Consider the following 19213-nt stretch of genomic DNA (forward strand, 5'->3'; position numbering starts at 1 on the left):
ACAAAACAAAGGAGAAACAACTAGAAAAACATTAGATTTCAGGCACTCAGCTTTGGACTTTGCTAGACCCCTTCTTTGGGTTATACCCAGTTTAGCCCCATTCTACGACCACGGAAGATTATCTGCATCTATAGGAACACGTTGTTTATAGCGCTTAAAACAGCAGGCGCGGTATGAAGCACTATATAAAACGCAATTTATCACTATTGTTATTTCTGCAAAAAGGCCGCAGGCCATGCCCAGCGCTGAGTGAGTGCCCGTAGTCTGTGTGGCACTTTGTGTCCAGAGAAAGCAGGGGCGTCGGATGCGGCCCGGCTCTGAGAGACTCACCAGCACTACGGCGAAGCGTTCCTCCAGCTCGGCGGGGACAGGCATGGGCAGCTTCAGGGGCATGCTGTGGGCTCTGAAGTCCGTCTGGGTGGAGTGCATGCTCCCTGCATTCCCCCATAGTGCCGGAGGGCCCCGTGCAGAGCAGGGCGAGGATTCGCTCCACCTTCCCCAAAAAATGCAAAACCAGCAATGTCCTGACGGCCGATTTTGATGCTGTGGAGACTCTGGTGTTCCGCGGCGTTTGTGCGGCTGGCACAGCATGAGTTTAGATGCAGTTTGAAATAAACACATTTCCCCCATTATCCGGAGTTTTACATAGTGCGAACTACACCCGAAGGTATCAGCGGGAGGGGCGGCGGGCACGGGCACACGGACAGCGGGAGGGGGCAGGGGAAGGGGGGGGACGGGAACGGGCTCACGGACAGCGGGAGGGGGGGAAGAGGGGATGGGAACGGGCTCACAGACAGCGGGAGGAGGCGGGAAAGAAAATGCTCCTTACCTGATCGCTTCGTGGGAACTTAAATCTTGCAGCCAACTCCAGCAACAGACACTTCTAAAAAGAACAAAACAGGCCGACACGAAAAAAAAATAAATAAACACGCCCACCGCCGCATGACGTTGTCAGAAGGGGCAGGATGAGTAAAAATGGCCGGAACGCCCCCGAATCTGCTCCGCAACTGACGGACAGATCTCTGTTCCAATGGCTAGCCTCCATTTATGGAGCTAGCCAATGGAACAGAGGGGCGGATTCCCAGCCACACAGTGAAAGACATAAGATTTCGCCTGCGCGAATCGCTGCTTGCGCAGCTTTTCGCCAGGTCGAAACCTAAAAATGCAGGGTTGCCCTGAAAGCAATTAATATACTCCAGGGATACAAAAGAAGAAAGGAAACACTGGCCTAGGCCTCTGAGATATTCTCTCTCAAAAGGGGAGAATAGAGAAGCAGGACAGGCCTGAAAAGAACTGATGAAACCCTGTAAAAGAAGAGAAGCATTACTGGCTCAGGCAGGAATGCTAAACTCTGTGGGCAATCAGACATAAGCAGGACTGGCCTAAGTTGAACTACTAATATTGCTAACAAAACAGACAGATCCCAGAAGTTGTAATTAAGTCAACCTAGCTCAGCTTGACCAGATTCTTGAACACAACTCTCGTCCACCCCTACCATGGCGCCCTTTACTCTCAGCACCGAATGTGCACTAACACCCTCAGTCCATCCCACACTAATTTCACTGACTGAATCATGATGTGGGGCTTATATGCACCCGAGTAGATGCACTGGCAGCAGCTCAACCCTACAGGAAAAGCATGGCTGGGGGGCTAGGCTGCTTTAAGATGATAATACATTGTCAGCCCGGCTCCTGCATTTATCATGACAACCACCTATCATCAACCCCAAGGGTCAGAGCTGGCGGCCAACAGCAAAATGATAACTGCTGGTGCTGGTCAATTATTTTTTTATGCAGGAACACCAGAAGTGACTTCCAAGGAGCTCCATACTGTGTGACAAAAAGGTGTCATCACAGGAAATGGGGGGCGGTGACTAATTTGCGTTAGTCACTCTAACCCAAGATGAGTGATGCTTGGTAGAGGTCAAATACGGACTGTTTTAAGTCAGTGCTGCTCAGTTGAGCAATCCATTGGACTCAGAATTAGTTGAACACACATTAAAATTAACTTGAGTCTTCTAACTAAGTTCTTGCTAAATACGTATTCAGTCTACGGCTTCCAAAAAAGCACAAAAATGATCGAAACACTTTGCAGTCCCTTAGTCTGGTAGTGTGACACCCACAAGCTGAGAATGGGAGAAAGGTACGATAAAGGAACACTTAAAAAAACGCAAATATAGCATTTAAATACCATGTAGTTTACAGTTATATAAAAAAAACAAAAAAAAACTGCTATCAGGGATCTAGAATTTGCCAGGTTCCTAACAAAGAGGGAGGTGGAGTTTGGTCTACAGTAATTCTTATTTTCTTTAACTCGCAGTAAAAAACATGCCAGGAGATGCTAGTTTGAAAGTCTGAAGAAGAGTGCTTCTTATCTGATTGGCAGGGTTTTTTTCCTGGTACATTGAAAGATCTATGTAACAGGGACTGGCAAATTACACCACACAGACTGAATTTCTTACATCTCACTATTCATGGAAGGTTACTTCTCTCTGAAATGGGCAACTTGAGGAAGGTTTGAGAGTTCTTATTCATAATGTTAATAGCCGGTTTACTCTTTCAGAGCTTGTAAAGTTAGAAACTGGAGTAAGGTGTCTCGAATTCTAAGCCGTCATTCTCTAGCATATTATATTTAGTAGGCTCACAAACACATTCCTTTGACCACATGGAATAAACTGTATGCAGTAAAATTATAATAAAACATTGTTGTAACTAATAAATGTGGAAAAGAGAATGTCTTGGCGTATATAACTCGAAATACATTTGATAAATGCAAATATTTGACATTTCAAAATGAAGAATTAGTTGGCTGAACTACATAAAGCAGGATGATTTAAGTTTGCTGGAAAGGAGAGAGTTTATGGTTTACCTTGCACAGTGCTGTTAGATCTCGGTGTTTACTTTTTACCAAGAATTCGGCAGTGATATCACGGGGTGGTTTAACCTCGGATGCCTCCTTATACTGCTGGTGAAGCTCTTTAACCTTTTCTTTTAAATTAACCATCTAGAAAATAAAATATTTTCGGAAGTTTAATTAAATGTAATTTGTATCCATCGGTCACAGAAAGAATGAGAAGCCCCTGCATGTACAGAAAAGTGCAAGGAAAACAACTTTACAATCTATTGTATGCAATCTAGACCATTTATTCTACAATTTGCAACAATGAACCAATGTACATGGTTCCTGACTTTTCATTCACTCAGCTACCATGAAGGGTCCAGTCTGCCCCATCAAGCTGGATTCAGATGCTACTATATTCTCCACTAACCCATTCTGGTAATCTCTTCAAGAAATATACCACCTTTCATGTACAAACTATTTTTAATTTCTCTCGACTCTGTCCCCTTAAAGTCTTTCTTCAAGGGTGATAGTAAGCAAACTAGAACTAAGTCAGCGGTATCTGACCCTCAGTCCTTTGAGTATACAGAAAAAACGCACATCACACGTAATTGTTTAGTCAACATGCATCATTTTGGCTCCTCTGCTCCGGATACTTTCTGCTTAAGAATGTAAAGATATAATTCCAAACCGGTTCGGTAAAATTAGCGAGAAAATGACTTTTTTTGATCATTTTTAAAAATAATTAATTTTAAAAATTGAACTGCGCAGGCAATGTATAAGCAGGTGGGGAGGGTAGGCACCACAAGAGGAATAGTAAAACAGGAGTGGGGAGAAGCACACTTGAGAATTAGCAAAATGGACTGGGATGGGGAGCACACAGATAAGAGAGAACAATAAAGTATGGAAGGAAGCATACAAGGGAGACAAGAAAACAGATGCACTCTCTGGGGGGCTTTAGCAAACATAAAAAGTAGTTCCCTAAAAGTGAGAAGTGCAGGGCAAAAATAAAAAGGCTATGCTCCAGGGAAGGGACACAAATGATGGACAAGGCAAACTACTGAATAAGAAGCAGCAAATGAGTGACACTAAAGCCAACCAATGGTGGGCAATTGGTGGGCTTTGAGCCTATTGCAAGATCTTGCCAATCTAACTATTAGTATTTTTCAACCAGCCTGGTAGGCTCAACCTGTTGAATCATAAAAGAAGAAACTAGTGTAGTTCAAATACATAAGCCATAACATAGCCAAAGAGGGGAAACGGCCTCTACAACGAAGCCGTTTCCACGAAAACCTTTACCACGCATGCATTACAACGCATGCTTGGTAACAACGAGAGGATTTACCACGCATATCTTTACTACGAAATACGTAGTAAAGGTATGTGTGGTAAATGAAAAAAAGGGGGGGGTTGGGGGTCTCCCCCCAAAAACGAAAACATCGAGGGATAAAAAAAGGGGGGTTGGTGGGGCTTCCCCCCCAAAAATAAATAAATACCTGAAGTGAGGACATGCGATCAGCGTCATAAAAGAGGAAACGGAATTAAACTTCCGCTTCCTCTTTAGGACGTACGGCCGACGTAACCGACGTAACAAAGAAGATGGACAGGAGACGAGTTGAAAAGGTAAGGGAACATTATTATTATTATTATTTTTAAATAAGGGTTAATGGCAGGGGTAATGAAAAGGAGTAGAGGCTGGGGACGTGAAAGAGGACAGGTGTAACCTTTAACAAGAATATGCCCTCACCATGCATAAATTAACAACGATAAACGTTGTTAATCTATGCGTGGTAAAGGAATATTAGTGGTAAAGGTTATGCGTAGAGAACGAATTCCGTTGTAACGCATGCGTGGTAAAGGCATGCATTGCAACGGAATTCGTTGTAACGTCATATATTCGCCACAGAGAAGTCAGAGCAAACATAGATTAACTGCAGTCCAACTAAGAGGACACTACTGGGAGAGCAAACGACTGGACAGTCAATTGTCAGGAAGGGGGTCGGGGGAGGGGAATTGTCTAATACTTTAAGGGAGAGTTATTTTGAGGGATAATCGGGTTCAATATATGTATGACTATTGTACAATTTAACAATATATCCTCCTTGAAACAAATAAATGGGTTAGTTGGGCCCTCTGGGGTTTAAACATATTAACAGCAAGTCACACATGGCTATCATGTGTGAACACTAATATCACTGAGGTAAACAGTAGATCAAAGTAAAACATATGCAGTTCGAAAAAAAAAAAAAAAAAAGGTCTGAAGGATATTAGTACAAAGAAGTATGTCCAACTGTGTTAGACTGAACGTTGGGGGCCAGGACACTCTAAGAATGAAATACTTGGCTGTCTTCCATGTTTCATGCTTGTAAAAGGACACTTAACTCTCAAAAATATGTTATCACTGAAGAGAAAGGCATGGAAAGGGAGAAGGGCTCCGCTACCTTAACTATAACTGCTTTTATGTACCCGATGGGTTATCACAACTTTGTATCTTCACAGGGTCACTCTCCTTTCAGCAGAACAATAAAGAATAACTGCTGACAGTGGAAATAATGATAACGGTGAATGCAGAACAACCTATTTTATTCACAGCAAGATAAAAAATAAATGTTCTCACTTATAAACTCTTTGTTAAAAATCCTAACTCCAACATAACTGTGCTGTAGGAATATTTGTGGCCAGTGCTTAAATTGAGCCGATGGTTTCTGGTGCTTAGCACAAACACTTAATCGTCAACACCACTCACGAGCACCAGTTAAGGACACATTCATTTTTTGTAGGCACAGGGAGATTAAGTGAATTGCACACAACCCACAGGATGTTGAGCCTACGCCAAGGCTGGAACCTGGTTTCCCAACTCCAAAGTCAGCAGCTCTGGCCGTTATGCGCCCACCCCCCTTTAGGGTGTCATGGTCAGTAGTTAGTTCTGTGCTAGGCAGCGCTAAAAGGAGCAATGGGCTGGTGTAAGCTGCCTCCTGACGAGATCCCTAGCACTTATTTTTTTCACAATTTAACCACTGTTTGTGGCGCTGAAATCAATGTCTTACATGGTGTTTAAAACGATTTAATATGCTAAGCTTAGCATTCACATTCAAAAAGCTAAAGAGAGGGTCTTGCGAGACAGCTATGTCAGCATTTTGGAAATCATTGCTAAGCAGATAGAACACTAAATAGTGTTGCCAGTGTCATAGGCAGGTAGAACAGCCATTGTTTAAATATCAACCCCATCCCATCCCCCTCACAAGGAATGTCTTCACAAAGCTGCATATGCTAATGTCCATACTGATTTGGGTGACAGACAACCCAGAGGACAATGGTTTTATTTTATACTCCAATATGAGAAAGGCGAGTTTCCAATTCCAGTTTGTGACAATTAGTGCTGCAGATTCACATGTTGAGCATAATTCCACCATCTGGCGTTTGGCTTGGATGAGTACAACTGGTTTTCTTCGAAAAAAAAGTATTTTTGAGTTCCAGGACCTGGTGACTCCACCTATCAGCTCATGGGCATCGGCTCCATAGATTGTTTTTACCACACAGAGGGCGTAATGCTTATTCTGGTAGACAGTATCTACCTTCATTTTCCTCACCTTTTTAATATCCTATGGGCCAGCATTTCACAGAAGCTTTCTCAGTAGCTCTCCCACATTGACAGGAGCGTCTGAATCCACAAGGCTCCGCACGCGGCACTGGAGCCATGAGATGCCCTGTCGGCATACTTTCAACGTGTCGTTTGAGGAGAGCGGGTGAAACTAACATCATAAATGCAATTACATATTCTAAGCTCTTAAAGAATTACATATGAAAACTCATACATGTAAAATACACAGATGTCTTCTTGGCATATGCAGATGAGCAAAAGGGAGACGGGAGGGTTGGTGAGGAATCTGCAGGTAGAAACTGTATCTACCAGAAAAAGTATTACCGAAGATAAGTAAATTGTTCTTCTGATGGCTACATCTACCTGTTGATATCTCACATTTTGAATAGAGTACCCAAGCAGACCCACACTCAAAGGTAGGTGCAGGTCTGCCTATACCAAAAAATGCTGCAAGCAAAGTGACCATCCCTCCTCACTGCGGAGGCTAAACAATAGTATTTTGCAACAGTGTGAAGGGAGGCCCAAGTTGCTGCCTTACAAATATCTACCACAAGGACTCCTCTAGCTAAAGCAGATTTATGTTATGTTATGTTAAGTGATTTTGTATAGCGCATGGCTAACCCCAGCGACGGGGCGTCCCAGCGCTTGCAGACATGCCAGGTCCTAGTATGGTAAGGAGGTGCTAGATGGATGCAAACAACCAAGTTTTTATGAGTTTTCGAAATTGCAAGTGATTTGAAGTAGCCCGAGCTTTAAAGGGGATAGAATTCCAGAGCTTAGGGAGAAGTGTGGCTCACTGGTTAGAGGAGGTAGACCTGGAAGCAGAGGTCAGCCCGGGACCAGGGTTCAATTCCCGGCTCGGCGGGGTCTTGAGTCCTAAAAAAATGTCCATGGACTCGACAATTCTCGCTCCGGTGCCTACTCGATTCACGGGTTCACACTCTGCGACTCTGGGCAATAGCTTGCTTAATCTCCACAACGGCCCCTCGCGGCGGGATGCCTGGCTTTCACCTTGTGGATACCCTGCCGGGGTTATCTCACAGCGGAATACCAGGACGGGTTCCCTAAGCAAGCGCTTAGAAACCGCTTGGTGATTTGCGCTATATAAATTCCTGTACATTTACATTTACATTTACATTTAGGGGCCAAATACCTGAAGGAGCGGCCACCGGCTCTGCTCCTCCGAATTCTGACAGTGCAGGCAAGTGAGAGGTCCGCTGAGCGGAGTGCGCGCGTGGGAGTATAGAAAGAGCACAGTCCCTGCAGAGTTTGGGGGCCCACCTTATACAGAATTTTGTGGGTGAGACAAAGGGTTTTGAAATGGATACGCTGTTGTATAGGAAGCCAATGTAGTCGGCGGAGAAGGGGGGACGTGTGACAGGTATTAGGTAGAGCAAATAGAACGCGGGCGGCAGCGTTCTGTGCTCTTTGCAGGCCTATTTATTGCAGTCATGTTGGATCCTAGCATGAGGGCATTGCAGTAGTCCAGGTGAGATATAACTAATGCCTGGACTATAATCTGACGAGTAGCAGGCTAAAAAAAAAACAAAATGGGTTTAAGAGAGCGAAGACGCCCAAAGTAGGTGCCTGCCACTTTTTGAGCATGAGACTCCAAGTTGAGTGTATAGTCCAATAACACCCCCAGATTTTTTACTGACTCCTTGGGTATAGGAGCAGGTCCCAGCGCCTGAGGCCACCAGTGCTCTTCCCAAGTCTGCGTGCCATTGCCAATCAGGAGTACCTCTGTTTTGGAGGCATTAAGTTGAAGGCAGTTGTTAGAAAGCCACCTTGAGATCGCCAGAATGTCTTCCTGGAATTTAGTTTGGTCCTCCACATTGTTGTTAGAGAAGTTGAAAATAAGTTGCGTGTCGTCCACATAAGATGTTAATGCGATCTTACGTTCCCGAGCCAACAAGGCCAGGGGGCGGACGTACACGTTGAACAATGTGGGACTGAGCGCAGACCCCTGAGGCACTCCGCATTCAAGAGGGAGCTTGCTGGATGAGTACGGCGGGGTGTGCACCTGGAAGGAGCGGTCAGATAGAAAAGACGCGAACCAGTCCAGGGCCGTTTCCCTGACTCCGATCTCCCATAGTCTCTCAAGTAGTATCTTGTGGGAGACCGTGTCAAAGGCCGCACTCAAGTCCAGCAAAACCAAAATAGAGGTTGCGCCCATATCCAGGGAGGCCCTTAGATGTTCTGTAACTGTTAACAGGGCAGACTCCGTACTATGATTAGCACGGAAGCCATTCTGGGACTCATCAAGGATCCCTTTAGACTCCAAGTAGGCAGTCAGAATGGAATTGACATGTGCCTCCGCCACTTTCGCAAGATAGGGAAGCAGCGAAATAGGTCGAAAACTGTCTGGCCTTAAGGGATCCAAAGAAGGTTTTTTTAAGAGGGGTAATACTTTGGCATGTTTCCAAGATTTAGGGACCTCGGCTTGCCGTAGAGTTCGATTAATCAGCTCCCGCCCTTCCTGCAGGACAGAGTCATGAAGTGATCTGAACAGATCTGGTTTGATGGGATCATCTGGAGAGCCTGATTTTACTCTTAGGGCTAGATGTTCCATCCCTGGCTGTTCTATAGATGGAAGAATCAGGAGGGAATAGGGGGGGTCAAAAATGTGTGTCAGGATTAGTGGGCCCCAGCGGGCTGTCCAGTTGTAAAGAGTCATATATACCTTTAACTTTGTTGATAAAAAAACCAGATAGTTCTTCGCATTGTGCGTCTGACACTATCAGATTCCCTGTGCCTACCGGGGCTTTAGTCATATCCTTTACCAGGGAAAAGATCGTTTTGGAGCGATTTGTACTTGAAATGATCAGGTCTGTGTAGTACCCGGCTTTAGTTTTCTTTATAAGCTTACGATAGGCTTTAATGGCCATTCTAAATTTAGTTTTTGCTAGGGGGTCGTACCATCGTCTCCAGATGCGTTCTAGGAGCTTACAGTGTTTTTTTGTTTCTGCAAGAGTCTCCGAGTACCAGGGGTGGGTCTGAACTCGCCTAGGTCTCAAAAATTTCATAGGGATAAAATGATCTAGAGAATTATTTATCCACTGTCTATAAGCATAGTCTGCTTCATCCATGTTGCCTGACCAAACAGGACGGGTCTGGTTAAGCCTAGCTTCAAACTTGGCTTTATCTAGGCTGCTCCAAGGACGTCTCTGCAAAGGGGGAGGAGGGGTCTTCCTACCACTGACTGGGATCTTCACTGAAACCGACACCAAAAAGTGATTTAGCTTTAGTAGAGGGAGCACAAATATCTCCTGGAAGTCCTTTTTTGTGCCATGGCATAGCACATTTTAATACAAAGGATGATCCATTTTGAAAAATTCCTTTGGTGAACTGCCTTTCCTTTAATTTTGCCAACATATTCCACAAAAAGCTGGTCATACAGCCTGAAATCACATGTCCGGTCCACGTAAAAACTGAAGGTACTTTTGGGGTTCAATCAATGAAGTTTTTCCTCCTCTTTAGACGTCGAGGAGGATAGAAAGTGGGAAGGGTGATGGAGTGAACGTAATGGAATGGAGTAACCACTTTCTGCAGGAAAGCAGCCCTTGTTCTCAGAACCAACTTATCAGTAATGAAAGTAGGGAAGGGAGACTTAATTTGTAAGGCCTGTAGCTAACTAACCTGTCTAGCAGACGCTATTGCAACAAGGAAAAAGAAATTAAGAAATCTTAAGGAAAAACTGTGCAAAGGCTTGAATAGAGAACACATTAGATAAGTAAGAACTAAATTAAGATCCCACTGAGGCATAATGAAAGGAGTGGGAGGGTAGGTATTTATTTTAAAGTCCCTTAATAAACTTTAAAACTATAAGAGACCTAAATAGACAATGTTGAGCTGGTAAACATCAAAACGCTGAAAGGGCAGACAAATAACCCTTAACCATTGCAACTGCACAGCCTTGCTGCGCCAAAGAAAGAACAAAACGTAAGATAGCCGACAAACAGGCCTTTTAAGGATCTATCGAATTATCATTACACCACTTAATAGACCACCTGCTAGCATACAGTTTTAGTGGAGTACCTCCTAGATGATAAAAACAATATCCACCACTTCGGAGGGCGAGAAAAGGAACTCAGGCTGTCCCATTCAATCTCCAGGCATGCAAGTGCAGGATCTGGAGGTGGGGGGTTTAGAACCCGCCCCTGCGACTGCGAGAGCAGATCTGCCCTGAGAGGGAAACAGAACGGAGGGCACAAGGAGAGGTGAAGGAGGTCTGTGTACCAGAACATGTGCTGCAAATCCAGGGCCATTAATATTACTTGGGCTCACTCGAGAGGAACCTTTAACATTCAAAGAATCAAGGGTATGGGGGAGGGAACGTGCAAAACAGAGTGGAGCACTGCTCCAATTAAAACACTTCCCCCAATGTCCCCTGCACCAGATACTGGAGGCTGCAGAATGACTGGGAGTACACATTTTCTTGAGTGGCAAAAAGGTCTATCTTAGGAATCCACCATAACTGAAAAATGTGTAGAACCACTTCCAAACGGAGATGACACATGTGGTCGGCTGAAAATGCTGATGGAGAATGTATGCATGCACGTTGAGAACTCCGGCCAAGTGATTTGCAACCACACAAATCTGATGATCCGGATTCAAGACCAGCGTCGTAGAGCTTGTCTGCAGAGAGGATACAACCCTACTCCCCCTTGCTTGTTGATGTACCACATCGCAGTAGTATTGTCTGTTAAGACTTTTACTGACTGACCACAAATGGAAGGGAGAAAGGCAATGAGAGCCAGAAGTATAGAGTGCAATTTCAACAGACTGATATGACAACTGTTTCTGTAGTGACTAAAGCCCTTTCATCTCCACACCCCCCAGGAAAGGTCCTCACTCTAGGGTGGAGGCATCCATTATAACTATGGACACAGAAGTAGGTTGGTGAAACAGCTTCCCTTGAGATAGATTGGCAGAAACACAACACCATTAAAGATCCATTGCAGTGTCTTTGGAGATCTTGACATACGCATGGAGATGCCCGTTGTGTTGACATCACTGGCTGTGGAGGCACCACTGGAGGAATCTCATGTGCCAGCGTGCATGGTTGACCAACCGAATGCAGGAGGCTAACAGACCTAACAGGCACAAGACCTTCAGGACTGGAACTATTGCTTTATTCTGAAATTACGGAACCATAGCCTGAATGTCTAGACTCCTCTGCGGAGGAGGAAAGGCTTGACTCATTGTAGTGTCCAGCACTGCCCCTATAATAGGTAAACAGGGTGTGCGGGAAGGGCTCTAGGTGAGATTTAACCTTGTTGTTGGAAAAACCCAGGTTGAACAACCACTGAGTCATCAACCGCAAGTGATGCAAAACTAACTCCGAAGACTTGGTTTTGATGAGCCAATCATCCAGGTAAAGGAATACTGATATTCCCAACCTTTTAAGATGAGCTGCAACTACTGCCATCACCTTTGTGCAGAGTTGAGTTGCAGAAGTAAGATCAAACAGGAAGACCACAAACTGATAGTGTTCAGACCACCATGAAGCAGAGATACTTCCTGTACGACTGCAGAACAGGGATGTGAAGGTAAGCATCCTGCAAGTTGATTGACACCATCCAGACTTCCTTTTCCAGCACAAGAAGCATCTGAGCTAGGGCCAGCATCTTGAACATTTCCTGCTTGAGAAACTAGTTCAAAATCCTCAGGACTAGCATCGGCTGCAAATGACTGTCCTTCTTAGGAATCGGGTAATAACATGAAAAGCATCCCTGCTCTGGAACCAACTCCACTGCAACCTTTTGAAGCTAGGATTGGACCTCCAGTTAGAAGAGCAGAAGATGGTCTGTGGAAAGGAAATTTTGTTAGGGCAGAAAGGGTGAGTGAAATTCCTGGAAGGGTAGGGCATACCCCTTTTTCACAATATTGAACATCTATTGATCCGATGTTATAGACCACCACTGTTGTAGACACTGGGACACCTGTCCTCCCACCGGTAAAGCATGCTCTTAGATGGGAAAACTAGGGCTGCTTTCCTGAGATGTTGACACAGGAGAAAAAGGATGAGGAGGAAGATGGGGAACGGCTCGCTGTCTAACCCTTCCACACCCCCTCTAACTTCTATAGAGGGGATAAGATGGCTGCTGCTGCCGACCACCCAAAGAAATGTGAAGATTAGTGGAAGAAGCCTCGTATTCTCCAAAAATCTTCAGTCCAATACTGTAGTCTAAAGTTTTATTATTCGAAAATTAATTCAACATCAGATCAATTTCCATCAGAACAAGTGTCCAATCAAATATACATTCCAAGACAAAATTCCATCAGATTCAATGCTTCTTGGACAACAAAGATATAACAACTTAGAACAGCCTATGCGTTTCGTATACATCCACTGTGGCACAGTGGATGTATACCGACCCATTGTCGCCGGCCTGGGACTCTATGGACGTGGTCATACTTGGCAAGAATTTGAAGTTTTGAAAGAAGAATACGCTCGGGTCCTCAGGCCAAAAAGGAAAGGGACGTTTTGGATGATAGGAGATTCAGAATGGAAAGATACTGACAATTTTGGGGGATCGCGGTGAAGAATAGACATCCTGGGAATGTATATAGGATACAGGCCACCGCACAATTGAGTTGAAACGTTTTGAGCCCTGATGATGTCCATACTGGACGAAACGCGTAGGCTGTTCTAAGTTATTATATCTTTGTGGACCAAGAATCATTGAAACGGATGGAATTTTGTCTTGGAATGTATATTTGATTGGACACTTGTTCTGTTGGAAATTGATCTGATGTTGGAATAATTTTCGAATAATAAAACTTTGGACTACAGTATTGGACTGAAGATTTTTTGTGAATACGACGCTCCCTCCACTAATCTTCATATTTTCAGATCTCTTGTGGCCTAGACGGTAGACCACTGGAAGAAGAGCGCAAGCATTTCTACTTTTGTGGTGCAATTGCTTTGTTTATTTTCTCCCAGTGCTTACTGAGTTACCCTTATCGTTGCTTTCGTAGTTTCACCCCAAAAAATTCTTTTAGTAAAACCCCGTAACATCTTAAACTGTTTGCAGTCCAGCCTAAGCCCAAGAAGACCCAAAGAACGAGCTGTTGCTACTCCGCCGAGCCCCATCAATTGCAAAAAAGGATGGAGCAGTAGTCTACCTGCTGCTGAAGAAGGAAAGGATTCAGGAGTCCACCTCGATGAACACTAACCCTGAGCAACCAAACTCTGAGGTAAAGGATGAGAAAATAAAAAGAGCATATCTCCTGGAGCCTGATATGAACCTTCTAGCTACTGGCCTACATCCAAAAGTGGCTCGGTTAAAGCCTCATTAAAAGGTAACCAAGTTTCTGAAGACCACAATGAAGAGTGCACCACCCAGTCAGCAAATGAGACTTAAGTTTCCTAGCAGGAAGGGGCAAATCCAACATTTCTGCTGCCTTCCTTATAAATGTATGGTAGGAAGTGACTTCCAGTGGTGGAATACCCTCCAGGGACAACTATTTCTGTTTCAGGAGAAGTGTCCAAGCCACTTGCCTCTCCCAGTCCTTCAAACACCAGGTCTTAGAGAAGACACAATCGTATCCTCTTCCACTTCTGGAGGGTCCTTTACCAAAAAGAAATACTATCCTTCAAGAAGTATTTGGGCCTCTCGTCTTGACCCACGATGTAACACCAATAACAACTTAAGTGATGTTGATAACTGTGCTGGAGAGGTGAGTAAAGGCGTAGATTCTATCAATGTGAATGCATGGATAATTTTTAGTGTTTTTTATATATACATAGGTGTAGACTATCTATCCATACAGTGGGAAAAGGTGCCTCTCTGCAATTGGTAGAAGGAGAGCACTATGTGTTGTTAAAATACCCCTCACACACTATGAATCCCATAGTGTCATTCTCCCATCATTGGGGTCTTGCCGTCCCTCTACGGGGCGGGGCGTGCTACAACCTACGTGATATGCGGGAGCACTTAGTTATTTGACGATAGGCTATGTGATTGGTGCAGACAGTGGTGAGTGATAGGAAGTGTAGGGACCTATATAAGTGAGTGATAGTGCAAAAAGGGTTTAAAAATTCCCTGGCTAGTCGAAAAAATTAATTTAATGGCTTCGCCGGCTGGGAACGTTAAAAAGGGGTTAGTAAGTAGAACAAACCGTGTAGTGTACTTATGTCGACATGACATGTTTCGTAGGCAGTCCCCTCCTGCCTACTCATCAGGACCTCTGTTTGTCCCTACAGAAAAGTACTCAGTTTTAGACTAAATGTAGTGAGCCTATTGTCCTAGGACCCGGCAGCAAAAATCGGCTGTCTGGTCTTGCTTCTGGGCTTGAGCTGGCCCAAGCGAAGCTGTTTTGAAAAAAGACGTGTTGTGGCCTCTGTAAAGGAAATGGGGGAAAAAAACATTTAAGACAAACGATGTTGTGGATTCACAGATTGCGTGAGTCACAATGTGATGTAGTACCCACATCTCAATACACTATATATGCCTTCAAATTCATATTGAAATAGTGAGGTATGATTTGTACCCCTTAGTTAGTAGGTAAATACTTCAACACGAGTCAGAGCTCACACTTCAACCCACATCACACGTACACATTCACACTATATAAAGCAAGAGGTTCCAAAATTGGAGTTCATTAAAAACAGAGGTAATTCTGGGTCAAACCCAACGTGGATTTGATGGTAAAGACAAAATGGTTCATTAGAGGAAAATTAGAATGACAAGCATCCGTCCGTACTTGGTATGACTGTTAAAACGCATACATTCCGCCCGTCAGTGCCACGCTTAGTGAGCCTGCGTCTTCGGGCTTTTGCGATAGTCAAGAAATGATTATAAAATTAGCCTAATCGTGCTGGCTTTTAGGAAATAAGGTGATTCATCTAGACAGGCATCCGTCCGCACTAATGTCACGCTCAGAATACATACATTGGCAGATGTGTTCCGTGCCTCATGAGCCTCCGTCTAGGGCATTAGCGGCTTACTGTGGAGACGATAGTGGAGTAATCACTCGAGGTGCCAGTGAAGGAGTGTGGCTTATCTCACCAGTACAAATAGAACAGTATCAGACCATGTTTTTACAGACCCGAGGTCAGGGACTCACTTACGTGACCGCTTCTAGCAGAACAAATCATTACATACCCTTCGGCAGCTCCGATGAATTACCGGAGACGCGGCTGGTTCCGACATCTTATACCGGAAGTTGGCGCGCTGTGTCATGGTGATGCGGGACCTGTATGAAAGGCTAGAGTGCTAACAAAAATGGCCGCGCCCGGTGGGACGCTGCCGGGTGGTAGAGTCTGTTGTCTGTTTTTGTCGCACCGTGTGCAAATCTACTAGTTAATGCCGTGAACTTCAGAAAACCATGTTCGATCTTATCAAATATAATAGGGTGGCATAGTCCTTTCGTAATGTAAAATTAGCAAACAAGCTATGACAGTAACTAGGTGTTCGTGAGCTTTTACCCTGACTGCTTTTTTATCGCTAGTAGGGTCGCCTAGGGTCCATAGTTCCCCAATAGTGTTGTGCAAATACCCTCAGGCAGCGATGGGGGGTGGCTGGTGATAACCACAGGTACCTTTCAACACACAGGTGGGATCATTGGGTCCTTTTGAATTGGTCATAAAATTGGCGATGCATGCTGAGTGTTGTCCAAAGGGGAGGGGAGAGAGAAAATTAATTTTGTCCCCATGGAATGCCATCATTTAGACTGGTGTTGTTGGTGTCCAAACGGAACACCCACCTTTGTTCCTTTTCCAGAAGCATTTCTTCTCTCGCCACTTGTTCTATTATGGTCCAAGAAATGTCTTCTGGTTTGTGCCCCATTTCTAGGAAATGTGCTGTCAGTTTTGTGCTAGCTCGCTGACATTTGATTGTACTTTTATGTTCCCCAATCCTGATCTTTATTGCCCTGCTGGTCATTCCTACGTATTCTAGATGGCAGGGGCATGTGATGAGGTACACGACGTTGCTGCTATTACATGTGGTGAAACACCTCTGTTCCCAGGTGGAACTGTTTTTGAAGGTCAGATTCTTGCTCTTTTTTTGTCAAGCAGCAAACCTTACAATTGCCACATGGATGGTGGCCTTAAACGAAGTTCGTTCCCTGGCTCTGGTTGGTATTTGTGTTTCTTGGTCTGGTGTGTACAAGCATATCTCTTATGCTTCTACCCCTCCTGAGTGCGAACATAGGTTTGGGTAGCTGGAGGCTCCCACTGTTTAAGGTTCTCCAATGTTTATTGACAATCTTGGAGACCTGATCAGAGCAAGTGTTGAAAGTGGTAATGCATATTAGTCTTTTTTCTTCCTCTTTTGGTATCTTTTCTCCAAAAGGCTTTCCCTGCAGTTGTTGCGTGCCCTCTTGCAGGCCTGATTGATGATTTCTGCTGGGTAACGACGTACTTCCAATTTCCTCTTCAGGTCTTTTGATTGGAGTTTAAAACTTTCAATCTCGGTGCAATTCCGTCTGAGGCGGAGGAATTGCCCACAGGGCAAGTTGTCTCGAAGGTGTTTCGGATGGAAACTCTGGTACATGAGCAGGCAATTCCTTGATGTACTCTTAAAGTGTGTCGTAGTCCTTAATCTTCCTTCTTTAGGGAAGATATTGAGGTCGAGGAAAACCAGATTGCTTCTGGAGAAGGTACTCGTGAATCTCAGGAAATCGTCCTGGAGATTAAGCCATGTCAAAAATTGTTGTGATGTTTTCTCATCGCCATCCCAGATGATGAGGATATCGTCGATGTACCTTTTCCAGAGTTTTATATATTGTCTGAACGGATTGTTGGGGTGGAGTATTCTTTTGACTTCCAAATTGTACACATATAGACCAGCTATGCTGGGAGCAAATGTGCTCCCCATGCTGGTCCTGTGTTTTGTAAGTAGAGTGTCCCGTCATACTCAAAGAAATTGTCCTTTAATGCAAGTGAGCAACATTGCATAATGATATTTCTTGGCGTCTGGTATTCCCAATCATACTCAAAGAGGACGTCCTCGATGATGTTGAGGGTCTCGTTGTGTGGGAGGCTAGTGTACAGACTCTCCACATCACAACTGATCAATAATCGGGAGTCTGGATCAAAGGGGAGATCTTCCAAAAGATTCAATACATCTTTGGTATCCCGGAGGTATGTAGATGTTCGTTGTACCATTGGTCGTAGAAAGGCGTCCGCAATTTTGGAAACCGGTTCCAGCACTGACCCGATGCCTGACACGATAGGTCGTCCAGGGGGGTTGGCTAGTTGCTTGTGTATCTTGGGTAATGTGTATAGGTACGGGATTCTTGGGTTCTTTTGACACAGGAATTCCCCTTCCTTCTTGGTTATCCAATTGTGGGCTAGTGCTTCTTCCACCATTGTGTTGATTTTCACTTGCATTTTCTCAGTTGGATCAGTTCTCAATATCTCGTAGTTGCGCTGATCCCGAAGTAGTCTCACGCATTCATTGTTGTATTGCTCCTTACTTTGTATAACCGTCGCTCCACCTTTGTCCGCTGGCTTTATTACCAGGTCAGGATTGTTGCTCAGTTCATGCAGGGCTTCACGTTCCACCTTGGTAATATTCTGGTACACCCTTCTTTCTCTTGGGTAGAGGTGTTTTAGATCCTTCATGACAGCTTTTTCAAACGTTGGAAGTTCCACGGGTAAGCTGTTGTCCATTGGTGTGAAGTTTGACTTGGGCCTGAGTCCGGTGTCGCCCAATTGCGTCTCCTTTTCCTTGTCTTTGAAGAAAACCTGTATTTTCAAGCGTCAAATGAATTCTTGGACCTCTTTGCAGAGGAGAAACTTGTCCATATTGGCTGTGGGGACGTACCCCAAGCCCTAGAATACGTAGGAATGACCAGCAGGGCAATAAAGATCAGGATCGGGGAACATAAAAGTACAATCAAATGTCAGCGAGCTAGCACAAAACTGACAGCACATTTCCTAGAAATGGGGCACAAACCAGAAGACATTTCTTGGACCATAACAGAACAAGTGGCGAGAGAAGAAATGCTTCTGGAAAAGGAACAAAGGTGGGTGTTCCGTTTGGACACCAACAACACCGGTCTAAATGATGGCATTCCATGGGGACAACTATAATTTTCTCTCTCCCCTCCCCTTTGGACAACACTCAGCATGCATCGCCAATTTTATGACCAATTCAGAAGGACCCAATGATCCCACCTGCGTTTTGAAAGGTACCTGTGGTTATCACCAGCCACCCCCCATCGCTCTCCGCTCTCCTGAAGCCCTGCGTGAGAAACCAAGTAATCGAGCGAAAATGGGAGAAATAAACCTGCTGGTCTGATCGTTATGAAATAACTCGTGGGAAGGAAAAAAGGAGAAAAAAAAATCCATTGAAAAGGATTGCGAAAGGAACTGCTGAAAAGACTAACCAGCTGACCCTTGGCCCTTTTTTACGGTTCTCAGTTGAGCAGATACCTTCGGATACCTGAAAGACACCGCTGACACTCTCGGATATCGCCGGCTGGTGTTTTCTACAGGGGTGGTCTGTGAGAAAAGCCTCGCCGGAGAAAACTTGCGGAATCTCAAAAGACACTGATGGCTGCCCTTTACCCCCCGCCCTAACTCCGTTTCTTGTTTTGGAGCTATCAATCTCCGACTCGCGGTCAGCCTGTTGGAGCTGGAGGTGGAAGGCAGTAGGTGAGGAGCGGGGCGCATTTTGTGGTGGCGATATTACTTGACTGTCAATGTTCGACAGGGCAGCATAAGCAGTACAAGCTGAATAGTCGGGGGAAAAAAAAGGGGTCAGACACTTCTTTTGCGAGAACCATTCCCGGCGGCTCATTAACCCTTTGAACAGC

General features: G+C 44.7%; 1 protein-coding gene across 3 annotated transcripts in view; it reads right to left on the bottom strand.

Annotated features, from left to right (window-relative positions):
• Positions 1-19213, bottom strand: part of KDM1A (lysine demethylase 1A) — a 1206177-nt gene that overhangs the window by 635532 nt on the left and 551432 nt on the right. For all 3 annotated transcript variants that reach the window (XM_078682705.1, XM_078682704.1, XM_078682706.1), the window contains exon 11: positions 2869-3003. In XM_078682705.1, coding sequence (XP_078538831.1) covers positions 2869-3003 — 135 coding nt within the window. The remainder of the gene's footprint in view (positions 1-2868; positions 3004-19213) is intronic.

This window comes from Lissotriton helveticus, chromosome 3_1 (genome assembly GCF_964261635.1).
Source record: "Lissotriton helveticus chromosome 3_1, aLisHel1.1, whole genome shotgun sequence".
Classification (NCBI taxonomy): domain Eukaryota; kingdom Metazoa; phylum Chordata; class Amphibia; order Caudata; family Salamandridae; genus Lissotriton; species Lissotriton helveticus.